This window comes from Pseudochaenichthys georgianus, chromosome 21 (assembly GCF_902827115.2).
Source record: "Pseudochaenichthys georgianus chromosome 21, fPseGeo1.2, whole genome shotgun sequence".
Lineage (NCBI taxonomy): Eukaryota > Metazoa > Chordata > Actinopteri > Perciformes > Channichthyidae > Pseudochaenichthys > Pseudochaenichthys georgianus.
Window position 1 is genome coordinate 17934627 of NC_047523.1, and position 26636 is coordinate 17961262.

At 46.4% G+C, this 26636-nt stretch overlaps 2 protein-coding genes across 2 annotated transcripts in view; one reads left to right on the forward strand and one right to left on the reverse strand.

Moving 5' to 3' along the window:
* The first annotated feature begins 1571 nt into the window (after positions 1-1571).
* The window catches only part of LOC117467037 (GTPase IMAP family member 8-like), a 47441-nt gene continuing 22376 nt past the window's right edge, over positions 1572-26636 (forward strand). The window contains exons 1-5 of the mRNA XM_034110597.1: positions 1572-1649; positions 2978-3694; positions 4278-5645; positions 5740-5795; positions 10925-11152. Of these exons, the coding sequence (XP_033966488.1) occupies positions 1604-1649; positions 2978-3694; positions 4278-5645; positions 5740-5795; positions 10925-11146 (2409 nt within the window). The 5' untranslated portion in view covers positions 1572-1603 and the 3' untranslated portion in view covers positions 11147-11152. The remainder of the gene's footprint in view (positions 1650-2977; positions 3695-4277; positions 5646-5739; positions 5796-10924; positions 11153-26636) is intronic.
* LOC117467039 (olfactory receptor 4B13-like) lies at positions 12197-13126 on the reverse strand. The gene has a single exon (XM_034110599.1). It carries the CDS (start codon positions 13124-13126, stop codon positions 12197-12199), a length of 930 nt encoding a protein of 309 aa, XP_033966490.1.

Below are 26636 nucleotides of genomic sequence, written 5' to 3' on the forward strand. Positions count from 1 at the left end.
GCAGTTCAGATACAATATGGCTTCATGACACGGGAAGGGTCTGGAACTGAATCCACACACAACCTGCTTCATATTTCTCACTCCATCAAGGCAACACGTTCACATCCACCCTCCTTCATTCATCATGACATGCCACACGTTTCCATTAAGATACAGTGTGAGAGTATGAACCAACTGAATACGAAATATTGTATTTGTCCCACGGCTGGTAAAGGATTTCTGTTTTAGTCTCTACATACTGTTTTAACTGAAAATATGTACATAAGGTGATTGATGGTGATCACTTCTAGAAATTGTAGAGATGGACGAGCTGTTCCTTTTAAAGTAGACTTTCTGAATGGAACATTGAAAAGTTGTCCATAAAATGTCCCGAGGACCTTTTAGGTGTGCTGTATGGAAATGTGACTGGATGTTGAGACTGTAAACATATGTACATAATGTAAATTATGAGTATGATTTTAGAAATTGCAGTGACAGTTTTTTTGCAATAGTTGTTTTAAAGGCCTTGCATTCAGGCTACGACCAAATGTACCCCTGATGGAAAAGCTACAGCAGGAGGAGATGTAACGCCAGCTGGCCTCTGGGAGCAGTTTGAGAAGGGGTCCTGCAGATTGGAAAGGGGTCTGCAGATGTTAGAGCCCAGACTGGCTCACCCTTCAGGTTTGGAGCTGTGAAAGCCTACAGACAGAAGGCTGGAGTCACAGATGATGTATAGCGTTTTTACAACTTTGTAATTAGTTATGGTTTCTTACAGTAGTCAGTTAATTTTTGCATGATGTGCACTATTGCACAGTCACTGAACCGAGTTACTTCTGACTCGGGGACTCTTTTACAGACTGACACCACAGCAGCTGTGGTATTAACTCTGAATCTGAATAAAAAGGTGTTCTAAGGAAGCCTCGAAAGTGTGATTATTTTACTCTCGAGGCCTACTTGCTTCATAAATATCCTCACGTGCTTTGCTTTCATTAAAGCCCCCTGAGAAGTTGGTTGTAAGTTATTTTTCTGTACAACATTATACTCATGACTAGACACAGACCAAAGCTAAGTTTGGAATACAAAAAAGTTGTTATTGTTCCTTAAAAGTGTAATGTATAAAATGCTACTTATCTTTATTCTTAAATCAGAATAGTCTGAAATATTTAAAGTCTTCAGACATTTTTGATTGGTGCACAAAAATAAACTAAGATCTGCGAGAAAAACACAGGTACAAACTAAAGTATTTTAATAATTATAGTACCTATTTCGAGCTAGAGTTTTGTGCTTAGATAATTAAAGGGCCTGTCCCAAACAAAGGGACTGTCCCTAACAAAGGCCAGCTGAGTTCAGGGATTCAAACAAATAAAAAACTGGGCAATTAAATGGAACAGTAAAGACACACTTAACTCAGAAACTGGCATTTAATATAGTGGCGATTTATTGTAATTACACTGTTCGAAATGTGTTCACGGTTTGTAATAATTACATCTGATACTGATATCTCTCCAGTGTCATATGACTGGTAGGGTTGGCTGGACTTTGACTTTGGGTGTTTGCCGAGTCAAACATTAAATCAGAGGTGAACACTGAGGACCGCAATGTGGTATATTTGACAGAATACAAAATGGAAGAAGGGGCAGCAGTGAGCTGCCGAGCACAGTCACAGAAAGGTATGCTGTTCAATCTGCTATTACATTTAACACTTAATTGAGTGTGAATAACATGTCTTTTTGACAGTTATATGACCTTAAGTTTATCGTACATGGGGCATTCTACCGAATTAATGCAAAGTGCGGTCCCACAACAACAAAAAACTATTTAACAAAACAATTAACTATTCAGACATAGATATTTACTAAGAATTTGTTATGGTCTATTTAAACATGGCATTCAATGATATAGTTATAAGCTAAATATATACAAAAACATCATTTACTACTTTCTATTGGGAGCTCTGTCCCCAACCCTGACATCTAAATTTCATGTTCTGTAAATAACACTTAAAACATGTTATTGTATTTTGTTGAATGGTGTATTTAGAAGATCTTTGATTACATTCAAACGGAAGTTGGAATATTTATATTTATTGTGGGTTTAATTTTTTAATAAAAAAACTATACTCAGAAAATCATGTCCCCAGTTTTCATGTCACTACCGAAACACAAGGGGTTTTAGTCCAATGGCTGTGCCTGGTTTTTAGCCACACCCCTGCACTTTTGACAAGGCAGGCAGCTGAATGGCAAGTAGCTATATCCCATACTTTTGATAAAAAATTGCATTGAGATTTTTATGAATTGTATAAATTGAACTTTGAAATTTGATTAAAATTAAATTGCATTGATTTAATTGTGAAAACCCTTAAAAAATATGTCCAATACTTTTCGACTACAGTGTATGTGCACTATGTTTCGGTAGTGACCATTTTTGGTAGAGGAAGAAGAACTTTCCAATACAGTCTGAAAATACGATATAAAAATGTACGGTTCTTTTACTAGAACTTTACGGTATGTGTAATTTAGATATGGTACAAAATATATATGGACAAAGTTTTGGGAAAAAAACATACATTTCAAAACTGTTCCAACCTGACTTTGCATCAATTCGGTAGAATGGCCCATATAGAACAAGAACACAAACCTGACAAAACGTAGCTGTCCTGGGGCTTTCAGTTGCACCAGGAGCCTCCTCAGCACCTGTCTTGCTCAAATTTCTTTTTTTTCTGAGTGCTGAGAGCGTTTTCAAAACACATTCAAAGAGGTAGCTTCTGGAGCTTTAAATCCCACCACAGTGTGTTTATCATTAACTGGTGTTTAGAATGTCCACAATGAACTTTCAATTTCTTTCAAACTTCTTGGGATACTTTTGAATCCTTAAATATCATTATACATTTGTATTTAATTAATGTGGACTTAATCAAGCATTAGTACTGTCTGCATCATAGATGGATTATGATACAATGACATGTGCACTGCTGCCGAATAATGCTGTCTCATTCCAGGGGACAAACACTGTCTTCAGGAGCTCAGGATTGTCCTCCTGGGGCACAACTGGCTGGAAAAGAGTTTGACAGGAAACGCCATCCTCGGCCGACAGATGTTTGATATCAGCAGAGACGTGAAGATGTGTGTCAGAAGACGGGGTGTTCTGGACGATGGCCGTGCGGTTATTGTTGTCAACAGCCCCGAGAGGTGGATCCACTACTCTGTCCGAGACCCCGGCCTAGTGAAGGACAACATGGCAGCGTGCATGGCCGTGTGCAACCCAGGACCTCAGGCCTTCCTCATGGTAATACCCATCAGCCCTCACAGAGGCCGGGAGTGGACAGTGGAGGGACCTCTGGAGCTGCTTCATGACAGAGTGTGGAGAAACACGATAGTGATATTCACCAGATGTGAGAAGCTGAGGGGGACGACTGTAGAGGAATACTCAGAAAGACACAGCTTTCTCAAAGCCGCTCTGGAGAGGTGTGGACGCAGATACCACCTTTTAGACACAAGTGTTTGGGGAGAAGAGGATGATACTCAGGTTGGAGAACTTTGGGAGAAGATTGATGCAATGGTTGCAGGAAACATAAAGGCGGGGGGCGTTGGTTATGTGTCTACAAATGAGGAAGTCTTGAAAATAACTGGAAAGGGAAGGAACGAGGTAGAAGAGAGGGCCATTCTGAGGCGAATGAATGTGAAGACGGCCAGAAACAATATCAGATCTCTGATGGGTGAGCATCACTTAATCCAGCAATATCTTTTATTTTAAGTTCATTTTGTTTATACTGCCCAATGTCAACAGATGTATAACTGTATTAGGTTAGTTGAAACCAATAATATTAAGTAAATAACATAAAGACAAAGTTTCTGTTTTTCAGTGTACTACAGTGTCACTTACAGGTTTAGAAAGTTGTGTTTCGGTGCGGCCTCTAGAGCATGTGACTTGGATACCCTGAGAAATACATGCTGAAGTAGTTTTTCCTGGTTCCATGGTTTATACCACAAACTACAGCACTGTCATACAAGCTGAATGGAGGAAGAACAACAGATTTTGCAGATGGAGAATTTGAAAATGTAGATATTTGTGTTTATTAGAGTTTAGCAGTCTGAAGTGTTGTTCTTTATCCAGAAAACGTTACATTTACAGAATTGTATGCATAGTTCAATTTGAATCAAAGCTTTCAATGTTTTTAAGGAGTTAGGGTACCCCACACCTGCCTTTGTCAATGCAACTTTTTCAAAATGAATGCAAACATGAGATCCCTTTAAGATTCCATTGTTGCCTTAATCCTGCATTTTTGTAATTAAACCCAGGAGAGTCTCCTCCGTTTTCAACACTACGAGTTCTTATCGTGGGACCGAAGCAGGTTGGGAAGAGCTCGGCTGGAAACACCATTCTTGGAGTGAAATTATTTCCTGCTGAACATCCATTACCACTGTGCACAGAGAGAAGGGGTTATGTTCACGAGAAGCAAGTCATTCTGGTGGAGGCTCCTGGCTGGCATGGGAGATACTGCTCAGAGGACACTCCACAGGAAGTACAGCAGCAGATTACCCACAGTGCATCTCTGTGTGCCCCCACTCCCCATGCTGTCCTGGTGGTCGTACGCAGCGATGAGACTTTCACTGAAACGGACCGGTTGAAAGCAGAGGAGCATTTAAGCCTGCTTGGAGTTGGGGGTTGGTCTCGATTCATTGTGCTGTTCACTTGGGGAGACAAACTGGGAGTCACATCCATCGAGGAGCACATTGAGAGATGGCCTGCCCTCCAGTGGTTGGTGGACAAATGTGGGAATAGATATCACGTTTTCAATAACTCAAACAAGGTTGAAGACATTCAGGTTCGAGAACTGCTGGCGAAGATTGAGGAAACAGAGGTGGGAAATGATCATGAACACTTGTTGCTCAGTGTTATACAACTCAATGAAAGCATCAGGAAGCTGCTTCAAAGCTCCAAAAAGAGAGCCAGGCAGCTTAAGCGGGAAAGAAGGGAAAGCGATATGCTGAGGCAAACATTGGAAGAGAAGGAAAGGATAATAGAGGAGATGATTACAACTGCCAAAGATAAGAGAGATGAGAAGATAGAAGCTCTGAAAGCAGCGAGGGACTCGAAGGAGAGGAAAAATAAAGAGTATGAAGAAGAGATTGGCAGAAGATCAGTGGAGGCTGAGAGGGAGAACATCCAGCTCAAACAAGTCATCATGGGGAAAGACAGAACCATAACAAGCCTTAGTGAAAGATGTGTTGCAAATGATGATGTGGCTGAAGTTACAAAGCAAAAGAGTGAGGTGGAAAACAGAACGCTTCAGGAAAGAGTGAAGGAACATGAGCAAGAGACAGCAGCCTTTAGGAAAAACTGTGAGGAGAAAGATCAAGAGTTGGATCAAATGATGAGGAATCACAAAAGACAAGCGAAAGAGCTTGAAGAGAAAATTGAACAGCTGCAGAAAGACAATGAAAACACAAAGGAGGTGTTGAAGGCCACACTTGAAGGGATGCAGAGACACTATCAGATAAAAGAAACTACAGACAGAACATATGAGCCTAAAACTGAGCAATTTAACAACAGGAACCACCACAGGCAAACAAGGACGGATCTCAAGTCACTTAATGAGCTTGGTCGACAACAGAAAAGGACGTACACGATGCCATTGAGCCCTCACGGAGACACTGATAAACACAGTGAGTACAACCTTATTCACAGCGCAGATTGTGAAATAATGAGGATACTGATGTGGTTATGTAAGTACATTTAATCAAACTCTTTATGTTACAGAAGGAGAACACAACAGTCTGGAAGAGCTGGAAAGAGACACCATGCCGCCTGAGAAGGTAAAAAAAAAGCAGTCTGATTTTCACATTTTTGCAAAATAGTTATTAATCAGAATCAGAAATCCTTTATTTGTCCACCAACAGGGACATGAACATTATTACAACAGCAGATGAAGTGAGGAGATAAGACTTACATTTAAAACAATTATTAAGTAGCACACGATATTAATAACAAAAGAAGTAAAAAAACATGAACAAAAAAGCAGATAAGTACAACAGGGTAAAAAAGTAGCAGTATATTTGTTTTTAGGATAAAAGTGACCATATTGAACTAAAGAGGTTGCTGGTACTGTATGCCAATTGTAAATAAACTGAGAAAAAAAAACGTAAACATGAAATGGCAGGAGGGTATAGGCCTACTGCAAATGTTTTACATTTACAGACATGGTTATTGCACATCAGGCGTCTTCCAGTTTCTGTGTGTGGTGGTCTACCAGGGAGCAACATAAGAAAACTCTATAAAATGTCTCTAAAGTAATGTCAGAAAGCCAAATTGTAATTTTTCAACTGCAGACGTTAGTTTTAAAGGATCATGTATTGTCATTCTCCGACAGAGTTTTGTAACAAAGTGCAGGGTTGTCTACTGTTGTCTGTCTATCTCGAAAAACAAGACCAGATAAAAACATGAGTGTGATTTAAAAAAAAAAAAAAAATCAGGGGGAATGTAAATAGCAGCAATGCAAAAACAATGGGGAATACTCTGGGCAAATTATAAGGCCTGCATTTTAATATGAAATACTCAACCTGAGGGACACAATCCATCACCTTAGAGCACCACTGATGTAAACACAGTCTGCCCCCCCCCCTCCTGCCAGTCATTCTAGTTTGATCTGGATTTTCCTCCCACTGCACATCACAGAGACGTCTCTTCTGGGGAGTGTGAATGTATACAGCGAATGTCACGACTCTGCAGATCTTGAATATCTTTATTTACAATCGTAAAATTAAGTTCAAACTGTTAAGCACTGAAAATACCAGAGCCTTAAATATACAAAATCAATAATCAGTTGTCCCAATACAGCCAGAAAACTCACAAAATAACAAGAAGTACACATTTTAATCAGCTGTAAGGTAATATATTGATATAATTTATTTATTTATGTATGTTATTTATTTATTATAGATTCTATATCTGAAATATCGAATGTACTCTCTCTGAGAGCGACGCACGTACCAGGAGTGATGAACCTCGGGGCAGATCTGCTGTCCAGAGGTGCACCACTATATGCAGACCAGTAGCGTGGCGTGGGGAAAATATTAGGGGAAGCCAATAATACGTCCTTTCTTTTGGGTCGGGGGTGTGGTGGTCAATGTAATAACGTAACCAGATGAGTGATTACAGCACCCGGTATCATTTTACACACATTTGTATCATACAGATGCAGGACTTACACACGCCTGTTATCTAACCGACAGGTCCGCACGCACTCTCCAGCCCAAACTCTAATAAGCATTCATTCACAAACTAAATCAGAGACCTTTAACGTTTTACGTCCGATTCGCTCCTTTTTTCCTCGCTGTACACAGCTCCAGTTTGGGCATTGGCCTATCATCAGATTTTATTTGTTGTTGCTGCTGTAGCGGAAGTTTAGTACAATTATTTTTGATTAAATACTCCAAATCTCCACCCTCCATAATTGCACTTGCTTCAGTTGCTTGCTACTTTCTAACGGCGCTGAGAGTGGTGCAGTGACGCTATCCATCTTCTATCGATTAGTTTTATGATTCGAAATTATAAAAGTAGGGTAGACATGTGGATATTATCCGACTGAACACAACGTGTCGTGCATTTATCTAACAGGTTCGTTTCCCACTGACCTTATTTCGAGCTATTTTCCAAAATCCGATGGAGAAATCCCATTGCTTTTATGTGGAGGGAAACCAAGCGCAGCTTACTTCCGGGTTTTAGGACGATTTGGGCGATTTGATTGGATTGTGAGGCAAGGGAAGCCAGCCGCCTCTGGCTTCCCTTGGCATGGCCCTGACCAATCACAGGTTGGCAGGGGCATGACGTGAGCCTCATCTGATTGGTCAATCCCTCCATTTTTTTTCACCAAGGGAAGATAATTTCGGCTGGCCTCCTCTCGCAATAGAGAGTGCCATCTACTGTTTCACCATAACATCGACAGGGGCGCTGTTTCACTCTTTGTAAAATACTCAATGAGAATGAGGGAGAGACAGGCCTGCAGCAACACACAACAAAGAATTTCCGAAACTAAACAAAGTGTTTTTATTTATTTATTAAAATGATAACTAAAATCCAAAAAAACAGGGGAAGCCTGGCTTCCCTTGGCCTCCAGGAGAAAACGCCACTGATGCAGACTGGACTCTACATCCAATAATTGTGAGTCAGCTGTGGGTGCGTTACGGCCGGGCCGCGGTGGATCTGTTCGCATCAAAAGAAAATGCTCAATGTCAGCTGTTCTTTTCAATGCGCGATTGAAACGCACCGTTAGGCGTGGACGCGCTCGCGCACGTTTGGCCTCCAGTCCTTCTGTACGCGTTCCCACCCCTGGCTCTGATACCCCCAACTCTGGCCAGAGTGAGAGAACAACGCCACACTGATCCTAATAGCTCCACACTGGCCTGCAATGTACTGGCTGGCGGAGATATATCAGCTGCTGTGCGGGCAGCCGTGGCAGCTCCCGCTACGCAGGGACATACTGTCTCAGGGGGGGAGACGATTTTTCACCCACACCCAGAGCGCTTGGCACTATGGGCCTGGCCCGTGAGTGGTATAACCTGAATACAGTGGGACTCCCTCAGAAGGTGATAAACACTATTCAGAGTGCAAGAGCTTCCTCCACCAGGTCCCTCTATGACTGTAAGTGGAGGTTTGAGGAGTAGTGCCTTCAAAAAGGACACATCTCTTTTCAATGTCCTGTCGGGGTGATTCTATCATTTCTACAGGACCTGATTGATAAACACAGAGCTTTCTCTACGATCAAGGTGTACCTGGCTGCTATTGCTGCATGCCATGTGGGCTTTGAGGGAAAGACGGCTAGCCAACATCCCTTGGTCTGCCGTTTTATGAAGGGGGCTCGCAGGCTCCTCCCTGTCTCCAGGTCACTGGTGCCCTTATGGGACCTGGCAGTGGTTTTAGATGGGCTCACTCTACCTCCATTTGAACCCCTGGAAGAAGCTGACATGAAGCACTTGTCACTCAAGACAGTGCTGTTACTGGCTCTGGCATCTGCCAAGCGAGTCAGTGACATTCATGCGCTCTCTGTACATCCTTCATGCACTCAGTTCGCCCCGGGGCAAACGAGAGTGTTGCTGAAGCCCAACCCTGCCTTTGTACCTAAGGTGGTTGGCTCATGTACCCCCATTGACATTGAGGCATTTCCTCCGCCGCTGTGTTCCTCTGAGGAACAGTGGCCGAATTTGCTGTGCCCAGTCCGTGCTTTACGCACCTAATATGGACAGGTCAAAAGAGTTTCGATGCAATGACCAACTCTTTGTATCCTGGGCTAACCCTCATAAGGGCAAGCCCGTTACCAGGCAACGGCTCTCCCACTGGATTGTGGAAGCGATTGCTCTGGCTTATACGAGTCAGGGTTTGCAGGCACCAACGGGCCTGCGTGCTCATTCTACTCGTGGACTGGCTACATCCTGGGCTTTGTTCAAGGGTGTTTCCATCCAAGTCATTTGTGCAGCAGCGAGCTGGTCCTCACCGCTCACTTTTGTCCGCTTTTACAGGCTAGATGTCTCTGCTCCAAGTGTGGCCCGCGCAGTGCTGGGCCCCGTGTTGAGACAGGGTTCTACCTGTTAAGTTCTGGTTGTTTTGGTGATTTTCGAGATGAGCATGTCTAGCAATACGGGAGTTTCAATATCCCATAGTGAGACATCGAACGGAGTGTTATGAATGAGAACTATAGGTTACTTACGTAACCCCAGTACTCAGAGTAACATGAAGTGAGATGTCTCACCAGACGGCCCTTCTTGCTAAGGCGAAGCGAGAAGAGGTGCTTATTTTGCTTAAGCTACTTAAAGGGTGGGTGAATTCCCTGACGCTGATGTCAAGATCACCAGCCAATCAGGATTGGCGTAATGAGATTGATGCTTCTGTTTGCATACGCGTTGAGGCGCATCCCATAGTGAGACATCTCACTTCATGTTACTCTGAGTCCTGGGGTTACGTAAGTAACCTATAGTTTTATTTAGATACTTTTATTTTGAAGTTTACGCTGTTGACAGGAAGTTGTTGTTGTTGCTATGGAAATGTAAAATGCTACATGATGTGTGTGTGTGTATTCGGTGTATGTGTGTGTCCGACACCGGCATTTGTTTTCAAATTACCATGAACAGTAATTTACACACATCTGGCTAACTCCATATGTATATTCCCAAGTGAAAGAAATGTATTTAATCTCGATGTAGGCTAGTGCTAAATGCTGTCGGAGTGCACCGGAACGAACGCCACTATCATAATATCTTCTGAAAACAAATGCCTACACAAAGGCCTACACACACACACACACACACACGCATGTGCACACGCACGCACACGCACACACACACAGACAAAGACACACAAACATACACACACACACCCTGGCGACCGGACATCTTCTTCATAAAACTAATAATATGGCGTAATAATCGGACAGTTCGATGTCTCTAACCATAAGAAAGTATCTTGTGCGAATGAGAAAGTATATCTTGTGCACAAATTAATAAAGCGTGGCCTCGTTTTATTTCAATTGAGGCCACAAATTACATACCGTGCGCACAAATTAATAAAACATGGCCTCGTTTTATTTATTTTTCTCTCTCTGAACCCTCCAGGGCTCCGTACTGAAGTGTTGATTTGTACATGGTTTTGCATGCTGCATAACAGTAAAGTAATGTTGTTTTCTAAATTTACCAGCTTTTTTCTATTGTTAGCCTTTGCCCCCCTGTTAGTTCATATGACATCAATTATCAAATGTTCATTGTGAAAATATCAATGGCCAACCATACAATATCATGACAATTTCAATGGTGCTTTATTTGGTTAAAAACATATTGATATTTAATGACTATTATATTGCCAAGCTGTACTTCCAGATACCATGCACTGGATTTGCTGAATGTGGGGATGGTGGCATGGTTTATTTGATACAGTGATTGTGATTCTGGGTCCATAGAGAGATGAAAATAACGAAGCGTTGCAGCTTCAGGCTGACTTGACTCCATCGTGGCTGAGGACCGGAGCGGCTGCGCTGGGAGCTGCAGTCGGGGCCCTGGCCGGCTCCTCCAGGGTGAACACAGGTCCCAAGTCAGCTGTCGGGGCTGCAGCTGGGGCTCTACTGGGCAGCTTACTAATGTGGAGCCTGACCCCAGCAGGGGAGGATGACCCGAGACACTGACAGCAAGTGAGTCACTATCAGTGGAGATGAGTTTTGACAAACGGACAAACATTTCCTCATTTCTATCTGGACACAGCTACAGTATGATTTAAAGAACATTTCAATGAATTCACAAGTTATTTATATCAACCAAGATCTGAATCTTCTTACATCCTAAGAAAAGGTCAGATTACACAAAATAAATAATTTAGTTTAGCTAATTTGTGAAGGTACACTGTAAATGTATAATCACACATTGTATATAAAATGCCAGAATAAGCCAAACTGCATTTTTCATCTGAAGTCCCTGACCAAAGTGTTACAGAAATACATCGGAGTAAAAACAGGCCATGCAGTTTAAAGGTTTGAAAAGGACACAAAGTATAGGATGTAAAGAGATATATACATGTAGAACAGGTTAAGAGCAATCTGGATGTTTTGTTCAGAGGTTGCACATAAATGTTTAAGGTGTAGCTTTAATGGACTATTTGCATTAATTGAAATATGAACTCTAAATATTCAGATGTAAGGGCTAAGTCCTCCAACGAGGTGGTCACAGAAACAGTCAGTAATACTGCAAACTAAAAAGGGCCTTCATCACTGGGCAATATCATCAATCACCATTGTGTTACCTCATTCAGCAAAAGACAGAAATGTGCTTCAATGACAATCTTCGATATTATTACATAAGAACTTGCGCGGTAAAAAATGTAAATATATTATTTGTGTGATGCTGTAGAGCAAATTTCTGGCTCACAAAACATAATTGCATTACAAATAAGAGCAGAAGAATCACAATTCATTCATGTTACAATACATACAAATAAAGTGAGCAAAATTGAATATTTACAATTTTGTTAGTAAGCATATATTGAGAAATTTAGTCATTATTACATTAAATGTAATTACACAACCAGGAGAAGGGGCACCATATTAGCTTTGATTAGATGCACTATGTATAAACGTTATCTGATGTTTTACTCATTCCTATCAAACAATGTTTATTTGTATTATCCCCGTTAAAACTAATAATAATAGGAAGAAATCAGAGTTGAAATTTAATGGAAAAGCTTATTTTCTTTCGAAATGCAATAAACCTAAAATTCTGTTTCGTATTTTGGTCAGTTTGAATCCATATATTAGAGGATTAATCACAGGAGGAATCAGCAGAAATTCAATAGCAATAAAGTTCTGAAGGCTTTGACGTATATCTGTGGAGCCAAAACGCATATACATCAAATCAAATATTATTACAACAAGGAATGTGATTAAAGAGGTCAGGTGAGGAACACATGTCTGCATAAACTTTACCCTGTCTTCTTTGGACCTTGAACAAGATTTTATAATATGCATATAAGTCCATATTGTAAAAAACCCATGAGACACATAAATGACTATGGTTGTATATGAAAGAATCTCACTGGAAGAGGTGTCAACATCAGAGCAAGCAAGTTTAACAATTATCCAGTTTACACAAAAGAGTTTCTGAATTTTGAAACTACACAGCTTTAGTCTGGAGGTTAGCAGAAGACTAACAGAGAAAACGCAGAAAGGTGTTAGCCAGGAGAAACATATGAGCTGAGAGAGCCTCCTCTTTGACATGACAGAGTGGTAGTGTAGTGGTCGACATATAGCCAGATATCTGTCGTAAGCCATGACTGCTAAAATGGATAAATCACAGCAAGCAAACGAGTACATGACAAAAGCTTGCAAAAGGCATCCTTCATATGAGATTTGTTGAGAAGAAGTCAGCAGATCTAAGAGGAATTTAGGGAAGAAACCTGTGGTCCCATAAAGTCCATTAATGCAAAAACTGCACAATAAGATGTACATGGGTTCATGCAGGTTTTCATCTAAGATGATGATCATGATGAGAGAGATATTGAGGAACAATATCACACAGTAATACAGTAAAGCTAGTGAAAAGATAGCCATTCTGATATTCATTGTCTCATTTACCCCTGCGAGAGTGAAAATCCTTACAACAGAAACATTGTCCATAATCAGATATTACATATTACCAGTTTTTAAATCTTAAATTGTTACCTGTACAGCATACAATAGGAGTGATATGATCCTTGAGCCGTCTGCTCTGACTCTAGTGTCCCTCCATGCCATCTATTTATAACAGCTTTCACTACAACACCACACTGAGGAATTGGAATATATCATTAATAAAACCATCGGATCCGTCCAAAATAGGGCAAAAGATGATATCAAATACCACAATATGTTTTACAAAAATCCTACAATTCTTATTTTGTGTTGGTTGATTGAGATTCATTGTGTGGTCAGGTAATTCAACTGCTAGCCTGTTAATGGGGAAAAGAAGATGTATACAAATATTGCTCTATATTTAGGCCAGATTCAGGTGAACAATGAAAAGTGTCCCACAATGGATTACAGCTCCCACTACTTCAATATTAGACGTAATTTGCTTCCAGGCGTTTCTCCATGATGCTAGCTGTATACATGTCATATGTCAGGATGTGAGACGACTTTTAGTAAATGTAACTCTGGGTTTACAGGAAGGTGACAGAAGCAGAAAAAGAAAGAGTTTATTTGCAAAGCTGGTGTTGAAACAGCCAGTGGATCATTGTGACCGAAATATTTAGAAAACTCCGCTAGATTCTCTTTTTTATTGCAATGTGCACAGCAATAACAGTGATTGGCAATTAAACGTCAGTTCTTAGGCCCCAACCAGCAATGCTCAATTAAATATAAAGAAAAAACACAGAAGTGTGACAGCCCCTTTTCCACCAAACCGGTTCCAGGGCCGGTTCCGGCTAGAGCCTGATTAAGCTCCGGTTCTTCCTGTTTCCACCGCAGCGGAGCCGGCTCTAAGCACCGAAACCCGGCTCTTAGCTGACCACACTCGGCTGCCCGGCAAGAACCAAGAACCAATACTGTACGCTTACGTCGGAGGGGTTCATGGCAAGTACGGCAGTAGCCGCTAGGCAGTAGCCGCTAGGGAGTGGCTCGTGGGCTCAATCCCCGGAAGTTTTCGGAAAAGGGTTCAGAGCCCTCCCCTTCGAGGACGCTGGCCGGCCCTTCTACGAGCAGCAGCTCCTCGATACGGCAAGGCTCTGGCTTCAGCTGGGGATGCACTCCGCTGAGGACGTCGTGGAGCAGGTAACGCTGGAGCAGTTTGGCACCGGCCTGCCATCGTCAATGGCGGATTGGGTCCAGTGCCACCGGCCTGCCGCTTGGAGGCAGCTGTCGCCCTCGCGGAGGATCACCTCTCGCTTCCCCGGCGGAGTATGACGGAAGAGTCCCGACCACCTGCCGTTCCAGCGGGCCGACCTACCCCAGCCCCGAGGAGGAGATTCCCCCCAGCATCGTCATGCAGACACACACATTATCTCTGCAAAGAGCGTTGCACAGGAGTTAGTTCACGAAGATAGTCGTAATTGGGATAAATGGCTAGACCCTCTGTTGTTTGCAGTGCGGATGGTGCCCCAGTCCTACACGGGATTTTCTCCCTTTGAACTGCTGTTTGGCAGGAAGACACAGATTTTTTTGGACCTGTTTAAAGAAAACTGGGAGAAGGGTCCGAGCACAAGTAAAAATGAAATTCAGTACGTCATGGACCTGCGAGCAAAACTCCATTCACTGGGGCAGATATCACGTGAGCATTTGCTCCAGGCTCAGGAACGTCAGCAGCGCCTGTACAACAGAGGGTAAAAACTGAGGGTAAAAACTGAGACAATTTTCACAGGGAGATAAGGTGCTTGTGTTACTCCCATCCTCTAGCTCTAAACTACTCGCCAAGTGGCAAGGCCCCTTCGTGGCCACACGACAAGTGGGGGACGTAGATTATGAGGTGGTGCGTTCTGACGGGGGGAGCAACACAGATTTACCACCTGAACCTCCTTAAAGCATGGAGAGAGGTGGCGTCTGCTTCTCTGGCCACCACAGTGATTGAGAGGGATGAGTTGGGACCGGAGGTCATTACTAACACCAAATTAGCCCCGGTCTGTTGTGACGACCATCTCTTACCGGGTCAGAGAGCAGACGTTGCCTCGTTGCAAAGGCAGTTTGCCGATGTGTTCTCCACGCTGCCAAGGAGCGCCTCTCTCATTCACCACCACATAGAAACGCCCCCGGGTGTGACCATTCGTTTACGGCCCTATCGGCAGCTTGAACACATGAGGAACATTGTTCAGGCGGAGCTTCAGGTCATGCTAGAGATGGGAGTGATAGAAGAGTCCTCCAGTGAATGGTGTTGCCCCGTCGTTCCGTCCCGTAAGTCCGACAGGTCAATCTGGTTCTGTGTGGACTACTGCAGGGTGAATGAGGTGTCCAAATTCGATGCTTACGCAATGCCCCGGGTCGACAAACTCCTGGATCGGCTAGGCACTGCTCGCTATTACACAACACTGGATTTAACCAAGGGCTATTGGCAGATTCCCCTTTCACAAGAGTCTAAGGAAAAAACGGCCTTCTCCACTCCGTTTGCTTTGTACCAGTTTGTCACACTTCCTTTCGGGTTGTTCTGGGCTCCAGCCACCTACCAGCGGCTCATGGACTGTGGGTGTTCTCATTCATAACACTCCGTTCGATGTCTCACTATGGGATGCGCCTCAACGTGTATGTAAACAGAAGCATCAATCTCATTACGCCAATCCTGATTGGCTGGTGATCTTGACGTCTACGTCAGGAAATCCACCCACCCTTTAAGTAGCTTGCGCTACGTCGCAGTGTCATTCAAACACCTCTTCTCGCTTCAGAGCACATCTCGAATATCAGTAGCCGGGCTAGCTTAACGGTCCACAGACTGAACCAAAGCTAACATTCGGTCGACGGGCGCTTGCCGGTTACTTTTTTGCTTTGCAGAAGAATTGAACAAATATTAACACACCAGTTAATATTGTAATCTGCCCCGCCATTTTTTCTTTCCAAATAACAGTAAGGTTGGATTTTTTTCTTCAAACAGTAACATACCTGTTGCTAGTTTATCCCTCCGCACCAACACCACGGCGAGCGGCGACGGACTCTTCTCTCCCTCACACCAGAGGAGACGGAGATAAGAAAGATATTAACACACCAGTTAATATTTTTTAAAGAAAAATCTACCCCGTCGTTTTTTCCTTTCGGAATAACGATAAGGTTGGATTTTTTTCTGTAACATACCTGTTACTAGCTTGTCCCTCCGCGCCGACACCCCGGCAAACGAGGATGGACCCTTCTCTTCCTCACACCTGAGGAGTCGGAGGCTCGGCTCTGCGGCTGCGGGTTTAGGATCTCGGGCACGGACTCACACCAGGTCTGCTCGTCCTGCCTTGGGCTGGAACACGCCCAGGAAGCTATCGATACCCCCGGTTCGTGCGGGCATTGTGCCCGCTTCACCATCAAGAGCCTCCGCCGACGGCTAGCGCGCCAAGCTAGCGCGCCAAGCTAGCGCGCCAAGCTAGCGCGCCAAGCTAGCCTATCTGGACGGGACCCCTTCATGTCCGTTGATTCGCCGGCCGGCAATCGGGACATGGTGGCGACCGCCGTGGAGATTGAGCCCCGCGCTGTGTCAGGCTGGGGCTCAACAACGGCGGTAACCGCGGAATCGGAGCTCCGCGCCGTGTCAGGCTGGGGCCCGGTGGCGGCTGGAGCCGCGAGAGCGGAGCCCTGCGCTGTGTCAAGCTGGGGCTCCCAACTGGACCTCACCATGGTTCCACCCGCCGAGGATGTCCTACAGCTGGATTATATGGAGGAGGATGAAGAGGATGCCTCTGAGTTCCTCTTATCCGACTCGGATGAGCACGAAGATGACATCTTCGTTTCATCTGCCCAGGCTGCCAAGCCGGAGGCGATGTCCGCTCCCCCGGGCGAAAGCACACCAGCTTCGCCCTGCCTCAGTATGGACTTGCAGACCGTGTGCCAACGCTCTGCGTCCAGGCTGGACATCCCCTGGCAAGTGGCCAAGGAGACCTCCAGATCTTGCTAAGAGGGGAAGAACTTGCCCCAAGCAGCGAGGATGAGGAAGCAGCTTCTCCCAGTCTTTCCAGAGATGCTGGACGAGGTGTCAGCAACAAGGCCCCAATCCAGGGTGCCTCCTCTTTGGACTGTGTCGGCATGGAGAAGCTCGGCCTGCTCCGCATGCTGCCCATGGAACCGCTGGTGGCAGCCCACCTCCAACCGCGGCTGGCTTCGGCACCGAGCAGGAAGCCCACGCTACCGGCAAAGGCAGACCGCTTCCAGTCAGCAATGACCGAAAGAGCCTATAAAGCCGCAGCTTTGTCCGCCAGGGCGCTCAACGTCTCCTCGCTGCTGACCGCCTACCAGGCGGAGCTCTGCGAGGACATGACGATCAAACCTGAGCCTGCCGTGTGGAACGAAATCGCAGCGATCACGGACATTTGCCTCCGTGTGCAGTGCTGTGCAGTCCAAGCCACGGGCAAAGCACTGGGGATAATGGTGGTACAGGAGAGAGCCAGGTGGCTTACCCTGACGAACCTTCCAGACCGGGAAAAAGAGGATGTCTTGGACATGCCTATTGTTCCCGAGGGAATATTTGGCTCCGCTCTAGCTGGCTTAAGCCAAGGGCGCAGTCAATAAAAATCAGTCTGACGTCTACCCCCCTTCTAACGGCCCGTCCACACTACAGCGTCGACAGCGTAGACAGCGTCAATCTGCCCATTCACTTTGAATGGGGTGACGTCACGTTGCCTCGCTTTTTCGCCGAACTGAATTGTGGGTAGCATAGCGGTCCGTCTCCGCCGGAGTAGCCAGCACCAGCCAATCAAATCCCGTTTCGGAAAATCTGACAGCTCAAGCCGTAGCCAATCAAACCGCGTCTAAGCTGGGAGAGATATCCCGCCGTTCATTTCTATATTTCAAAAAAAGATGGAGGAGAAACTAATTATCGCTGTAGCAAATCACCCAGTTTTGTATGACCAGACCCTCTTCACCTACCGGGATACAAACCGGAGGAACCAGGCATGGAGGGAGGTGGCAGAGACAGTGGGGGAAACTGGTAGGTTTTCGCCTGTTTGGGGAGTTTATATATATATTGCTCCCATAAAATCCCAGGGGGTTTTTGCTTTGTATGTCGGGGGCGGGAGATTCATGTGATTGGTTGTTGGTCGAGTTGCTTGAATAAAATCCCCAAGCTTCAGACATGCCCATTTCCAAGCTTTTGTTGAAGCTGTAGTGTGGACGGGCCGTAAGAGTGGCTGCTACCTCTCTCAGAAGGCGGACGATGGACGGGGCTGTGAAGGCATCACCGCCACGCGCATGCGCAGTGTCGACCGGGGTTGTCAACTTGGGGTACCATCGTGTTCAGACACTAGAGGGCCCCATAACACAACAAATAAAGACACAGAGGGCAGACGACAGGGATGTGACATCTCCACTCGCTTTGAGAAGCGAAAAGTGGAGGATGCTCACAGATTCTGCTTGGGTTTTCAAGACAATAAAACGGGGTTACAGACTCCAATTCGCTGTCCCCCCCCAACACTTTTCGGGCATTCTGCATTCGCAAGCCCGGGGAGAGTCGGCCCATATTCTAGAGCAAGAGATCCTCTCGCTACTAGACAAGAAGGCTATATCTATAATACCCTCCGAACAGAGTCAGAGCGGCTTTTATTCCAAGTATTTCCTCGTTCCCAAACGGGGAGGGAACGGGATTCGGCCTATACTAGATTTGAGGGCTCTGAACAAATATCTCAAAAGATACAAATTCAGAATGCTCACTCACACATCTCTGTTGCGTCTCATGCGCCAAAACGATTGGTTCACATCAGTCGACCTGAAAGACGCGTATTTCCACATCCCAGTATATTATGCACACAGGAAATATCTGAGGTTCGCCTTTCAGGGAGTCTGTTACGAGTACAGAGTACTTCCCTTCGGTCTGTCTCTCAGCCCACGAGTGTTTGTACGGTGTACGGAAGCCGCGATAGCCCCGTTAAGACAACAGGGTATTTGCCTGGCAACTTATCTGGATGATTGGCTCCTTCTCGCACAGTCGGAGCAAGAGGCTATTACGCAGACGAATGTCCTCGTAAAACACCTGCTCGACCTGGGTTTCGTAATAAACACAGAAAAGAGCATGTTGTCCCCAGCCCAGACTGTACTCTTCCTGGGCCTACGCCTGAATTCAGTGCCCGTTACAGTCTGCCTGTCAGCAGAGAGATTGAAAGCCTTCAGGGCTTGCCTCGCTCATTTCCATCCTGGTGGTACGACTGGGACGCTTACACATGAGGGAGTTTCAGCGCTGGGTAGCTGCCCTCAGACTGGACCCTGTGCGTCATGGTGCGCGGAGAGTGATGGTCACTATGAAATTCGTAATGGCACTGCGCCACTGGCTGCACCCGACTTTTCTAGTACGGGGCGTGCCTATGGGTGCTGTCCTATCGCGGAAGGTGGTCACCACAGACGCATGTCTGATGGGCTGGGGGGGTATATACGAAGGTCGACCTGTGAGGGGTCTCTGGAGCAGAGACCTCCAACGGTCACACATAAATTATCTGGAGCTTTTAGCGGTGTTCCTCACCCTGAAACGCTTTCTGCCTTTTCTCAGAGGACATCATGTCCTCGTGAGGACAAACAACACGACCACAATATCGTATATAAACCGCAAAGGGGGTTTGCGTTCTCTCCAGTTACACATGCTGGCACGCAAACTGATCTTATGGAGCGGCAGACGTCTCCTCTCTCTGAGAGCGATGCACGTACCAGGAGTGATGAACCTCGGGGCAGATCTGCTGTCCAGAGGTGCACCACTATATGCAGACTGGACTCTACATCCAATAATTGTGAGTCAGCTGTGGGTGCGTTACGGCCGGGCCGCGGTAGATCTGTTCGCGCACGTTTGGCCTCCAGTCCTTCTGTACGCGTTCCCACCCCTGGCTCTGATACCCCCAACTCTGGCCAGAGTGAGAGAACAACGCCACACACTGATCCTAATAGCTCCACACTGGCCTGCAATGTACTGGCTGGCGGAGATATATAAGCTGCTGTGCGGGCAGCCGTGGCAGCTCCCGCTACGCAGGGACATACTGTCTCAGGCGGGGGGGGGGCGATTTTTCAGTGCTGGGCCCCGTGTTGAGACAGGGTTCTACCTGTTAAGTTCTGGTTGTTTTGGTGATTTTTGAGAAACAATAGCAATACGGGAGTTTCAATATCCCATAGTGAGACATCGAACGGAGTGTTATGAATGAAAACTATAGGTTACTTACGTAACCCCAGTACTCAGAGTAACATGAAGTGAGATGTCTCACCAGACGGCCCTTCTTGCTAAGGCGAAGCGAGAAGAGGTGCTTATTTTGAATGACGCTGCGACGTAGCGCAAGCTACTTAAAGGGTGGGTGGATTCCCTGACGTAGACGTCAAGATCACCAGCCAATCAGGATTGGCGTAATGAGATTGATGCTTCTGTTTGCATATGCTTTGAGGCGCATCCCATAGTGAGACATCTCACTTCATGTTACTCTGAGGCCTGGGGTTACGTAAGTAACCTATAGTTTCTCAATGTCGAGGACCTTCAGAAGCTAGGTAAGAATCCTTCCTGGCATTCGGAAAATGAAGAGTGGAACAGGCGAGCAAGTGTGCAGGTGTGTGTCATATGAGAGGCCCCGCCTTACATTTTCTGCCACAGATTTGGGGAAATTGGTCCGTGCGCAAAGCATTGTGGGGATTATAAGACCGCGGAATCTACACATGTGTAGCCTCGAAATGTCTCGCTACGAAGTACACCAGGCTCGTTAGAATTCCAAGTATGCTGGACATTGGAACAGTCCTTCGGCATTAAGAAACATCCCAAGTCCTGCGTCCCCACTCTGCATATGCTGCTGCTTACTTGGATGATGTTATCATCCACAGTGACACATGGGAGCAGCATATGCAGCAGGTGGGGCCAGTGCTCGAGTCCCTGAGGCAGGCGGACTCACGGCCAACCCGAAGAAGTGTGCAGTTGGGCAGAGGGAGGTACGGTATCTGGGTTACCACTTGGGCAGGTGCGGCCACAGATAGAGAAAACAGCCGCCATTTCTGCCTGTCCGGTGCCCAAGATGAAAAAAGAGGTCAGGAGGTTCATGGGGCTGGCCGGCTACTACAGGCGGTTCATCTCGGCCTTTCGGAGCTGACCAGTCCCCTGACCGACCTGACCCGAAAGGGTGCTTCAGATCCGGTCCAGTGGCCCGGAGAGGTGTCAGCTGGCGTTTGAGAGGGTTAAGAATGCCCTCTGTGGAAAGCCACTTCTATACTCGCCTGACTTCTCTCTCCCTTTTGTGTTGCAAACCGACGCCTCGAACAGTGGGGTGGGGGCCATTTTGTCCCAGCAGGTAAAGGGGGCCGACCGCCCCGTACTGTACATTAGCCGTAAGCTCGCTCAGAGGGTGGTGAACTACACAGTACGGTGGAAAAGGAGTGCCTCACCATACGGTGGGCGCCCTGCGTTACTACCTCCTGGGGCGCCCTTTCCCCTCTGGTCGGACCATGCCCCGCTCCAGTGGCTCCACCGCATGAAGGATGCCAAGGCCCGGATCACTCGGTGGTATCTGGCGTTACAGCCTTTCAACTTCAAGGTGATCCACAGGCCGGGTAACCGGATGGTCGTGGTGGATTTCCCCTCTCGCTCGGCAGGAGACCAGACAGCTGATCAGAATCAGGTAATTAGGCTCTCAGTAAAAAGCATGCTTGTAACCTGATTCTGGTCCAGTGGCGGACTGGCCATCGGGATGTTCGGGACGATGGGCCGGTACTGAAGTGGGCCGGTCGGATAAGTCACCAGCATCCCCCCCCCGTTGGCAATTTACTAGCGCAATTTACTTACCGAAGTGGGCCAGTCGAGAGTCCCGGGATGAGTTTTAGTGCCAGTCCGCCCCTGTTCTGGTCTCTAGCAGTAGGCTGGGTCCTGGGAGGACTTTTCTGGCCGCAGAACGAACACAAGCAGGACGACACCGCACCACGTCTGTGTTCTACTATTCTGCTGACCACTTATTCTTCTGTTCCTTTAAACCTGACTGTGAGCGGAGGTGCTCACACCATTATACATAATATGTCATGATTATTATGCGCTAGGGTTGCACAGGGGTGGAAAGTTTCCGGTACATTTCCGGAACGTTTCCATGGGAAGTTAAGCTGGGGAATTTTTTAAATATTCGATGCAAAATTAAACAAAAAAACATGACATTTCAACAGATTTAAAAAAAACTTTTTTAAGTAGAACAGAACAAGTTTTAATTATTTTGTTGAACAATTATTTGTTTCATTGAAGAACGAAAACAGGAATGTTGAGTTAAATGTTATTCGTCCCCCCCAACCCCACTCATTAAAAAATGAACAAAAATGCACCCCCCATCCAAAAATCGCCTCAAAGTTAAATGAAAAGAGCCCTTCTCCCTCCAAAAGGTCCCATTAAACATGCAAATCTTCCTTCAAGCAATCCTCTGCATTTTTGCTAAACCCTTTCAGTCAACGGGCTCTTCCTGGGCCTCATCAACATCCAACTCTAAGTCTTCCTCTTCAGTGTCACTGTCCAGCCTTGTTGAGGATGGCTCTGTGTCAGGCTCAAAGAGCCTTAGGTTTGCCCGAATGCCAACCAGTTTTTCCACTCTCAGATTTGTGAGCCTGTTGCGAACCTTTGTGTGGTCTCAATAGCCATGCAGTAAGCAGTGTGTTATGGCATGGATATTCAAGTGAACTTGAATGGCATCTGTTTGTTTTAGTCAAGATTATGCTAAAATATACTTTCCCCAACTATATTTAAGTTCCCTATGAAGAGCCAACCTTCCATCCATCCATCCATCCATCCATCTTCTCCCGCTTATCTGTGGTCGGGTCGCAGGGGTAGCAGTTGCAGCAGTTCCAGCAGAGAGCCCCAAACTTTCTTTTCCCTGGCCACATCAACCAGCTCTGACTGGGGGATCCCAAGGCGCTCCCAGGCCAGCGAAGAGATATAATCCCTCTACCTGGTCCTAGGTCTACCTCTCGGTCTCTTCCCAGCTGGACGTGCCTGGAACACCTCCCTAGGGAGGCGCCCAGGTGGCATCCTTACTAGGTGCCCGAACCACCTCAACTGGCTCCTTTCGAGGCGAAGGAGGAGCGGTTCAACTCCGAGTCCCTCCCGGATGACTGAACTTCTCACCTTATCCCTAAGGAAGACACCAGCCACCCTGCGGAGAAAACCCATCTCCGCGATCTCGTTCTTTCGGTCATGACCCATCCTTCATGACCATAGGTGAGGGTAGGAATGAAAATGGCCCGGTAGACAGAGAGCTTTGCCTTCTGGCTCAGCTCTCTTTTTGTCACAACGGTGCGGTAAAGCGACTGCAGTACCGCTCCCGCTGCTCCGATTCTCCGGCCCATCTCACGCTGCATTGTTCCCTCACTTGAGAACAAGACCCCGAGATACTTGAACTCCTTCACTTGGGGTAAGGACTCATTCCCTACTTGGAGTGGACAGTCCATCGGTTTCCTGCTGAGAACCATGGTCTCAGATTTAGAGGTGCTGATCCTCATCCCAGCCACTTCACACTCGGTTGCGAACCGATCCAGTGAGTGCTGAAGGTCGTAGACCGATTAAGCCATTAGAACCACATCATCTGCAAAAATCAGTGGTGCAATCCTTAGTCCACCGAACTGCAGACCCCCTCCCCCACGACTATGCCTCGAAATACGATCCATGTATATTACAAACAGGATTGGTGACAAAGCGCAGCCCTGGCGGAGGCCAACCCTCACCGGAAATGGGTCCGACTTACTGCAGAGGACCCGGACACAGCTCTCGCTTTGGGAGTACAGAGATTGGATGGCCCTGAGTAGAGACCCCCTCACCCTATACTCCTGCAATACCTCCCACAGTCACTCCCTGGGAACTCGGTCATACGCCTTCAACAAGTCTACAAAACACATGTAGACCGGATAAGCGTACTCCCAGGCCTCCTCCAGGATCCTTGCGAGAGTAAAAAGCTGATCCGTCGTTCCACGACCAGGACGGAATCCGCATTGTTCCTCCTCAATCTGAGGTTCGACAATCCGCCAGACCCTCCTTTCGAGTAAACTTTCCCGGGGAGGCTGAGTAGTGTGATGCCTCTGTAATTGGCACACACCCTCTGATCCCCCTTTTTAAAAAGGGGAACCACCACCCCGGTCTGCCACTCCTTCGGTACTGTTTCCGACTTCCACACAACGTTGATGAGACGTGTCAACCATTACAGTCCCTCAACACCCAGAGCCTTCAGCATTTCTGGGCGGATCTCATCCACCCCCGGGGCTTTGCCACTGTGGAGTTGTTTGACGACCTCAGTGACCTCCCCCCGGGAGATTGGTGTTGATCCCCCGTCATACTCCAGCTCTGCCTCTAACATAGAGAGCAGAGTTGTCGGGGTCAGGACTTCCTCAAAGTGTTCCTTCCAATGCCCTAACACTCCATCAGTTGAGGTCAACAACGTCCCATCCTTACTGTACACAGCTTGGATGGTTCCCTGCTTCCCCCTCCTGAGGTGTCGGACAGTTTTCCAGCACAACTTTGGTGCCACCCGAAAGTCCTTTTCCATGTCTTCTCCAAACTTCTCCCACACCCGCTGCTTTGCCTCGGCCACGGCCGAGGCTGCTGCCCTTTGGGCCTGTCGGTACCTTGCAACTGCCTCGGGAATCCCCCGGGATAACAAATCCCTGAAGGCCTCCTTCTTCAGTCAGGCGGCTTCCCTGACCACCGGTGTCCACCAGGAGGTTCGAGGGTTACCGCCCCTTGAGGCACCTAAGACCTTGAGACCACAGCTCCCCGCCGCGGCTTCTGCAATAAAGGCTTTGAACACCGACCACTCTGGTTCAATATCCCCAACCTCCACAGGAATGCCCGAAAAGCTCCGCCGGTGGTGTGAGTTGAAGGCCTCCTGAACTTGGGCCTCCTCCAGACGTTCCCAGTTCACCCGAACTACACGTTTGGGCTTACCAGGTCTATCCAGAGGCTTCCCCCGCCACTCGACCCAACTCACCACCAGATTGTGATCAGTTGACAACTCCGCCCCTCTCTTTACCCGAGTGTCCAAAACATACGGCTTCAGGTCCGATGATACGATAACGAAATTGATCATGGACCTTCTGCCTCGGGTGCTCTGGTACCACGTGCACTTATGAGCATCCTTATGTTCGAACATGGTGTTTGTTATGGCCAATCCATGACTAGCACAGAAGTCCAGTAACAAACCACCACTCCGGTTCCGATCAGGGGGGCCATTCCTCCCAATCCCGCCAAGTGTCTCCATCATTGCCCACATGTGCGTTGAAGTCTCCCAGAAAGATTAAAGAGTCCCCTTCAGGAGCCCCATACAGGACTCTTTCCAGGGTCTCCAAGAAGGCCATATACTCTGAACTGCTGTTTGGTGCATAAGCACACACAACAGTCAGAGTTTTCCCCCCCATAACCCGCAGGCGTAGGGAGGCGACCCTCTCGTCCACTGGGGTAAACTCCAACAAGAAGCACCCAACCGGGGACTTGTGAGTATCCCCACACCCGCCCGGCACCTAACACCTTGAGCAACTCCGGAGAAGAATAGAGCCCAACCCCTATCCAGAAGTAAGGTTCCAGAGCCAACCTTCAATTTAGAAAATTCCCAGTTTATTCCCACAAATTCCCGTTTATTCCCGTTAAGTCTCGTTCATTCCCGTGGAAAGTTTCCATCTTTGAAAATTCCCGGAATTTTGCAACCCTATTATGCGCTATAGTAATGGCGCCCCGTCGTTACAGGCATCATGGCTTGGTTATTTTTCAATGGTGAGGGTGATCATTAGTTCTAATTTCCATCCATCAAGTGTTAAACACACACCAAGATGAAGGTGCTCTGGTGGTACTCAGGGTAGTGAGGGCTGACCAGTGGTCTCTGAAGCGCCTCACTTCATTGCCGTAACATTGTCATCCTTTGTCGTCTCTTTATCTGGTTGTTATGACACTTCCTAACGCACATGTAACTCAGGACCAATTCCAAATCACACCCTACCCACTCCCACTCCGTGACGGAGTGAACTCCATGGCGGAGTGAGACTCGCAGCTAAACGAGGCTCCCTCCTTTGGATTGGAATTGGGCCACACTGTGTTCAGATTCATGGCAGATATTTACTGGAGCTTGTTTAACTGAGATGAAATATATGTTCTATTTAAAATTAAACAAAAAACATACAAGTGAAGATGTATTAGCATTTGAACTGTTCCTTACATAAACAAGGTTTCTTTATTAATCATTTGTGACAAAAATTATTTATTGGTTAATTCAAATAAGTTTATTGTACCGTTCCACTATGGTAAAGATGTAAGCAAAATACCTTCAGCTTTATCTTGTGGCTTTACAAACGTTTAGTAAAATAGAACAGAAAACACACACATCAGATAACTATTTGCATGTTAGATAAGAGAGGAATTGTTGTGATTAATGCGATACATTTTTTTTATCAACTGACAGCCCTAATCCTTTTACAAAAGCCTGAAAGTAGCAATGAATGTCTCCTCTAGAACTAAAAATGATCAGTGTCTGTTTTAGCATCAATAGAAATGTAAAACTGAAAAGAATAATTGGCT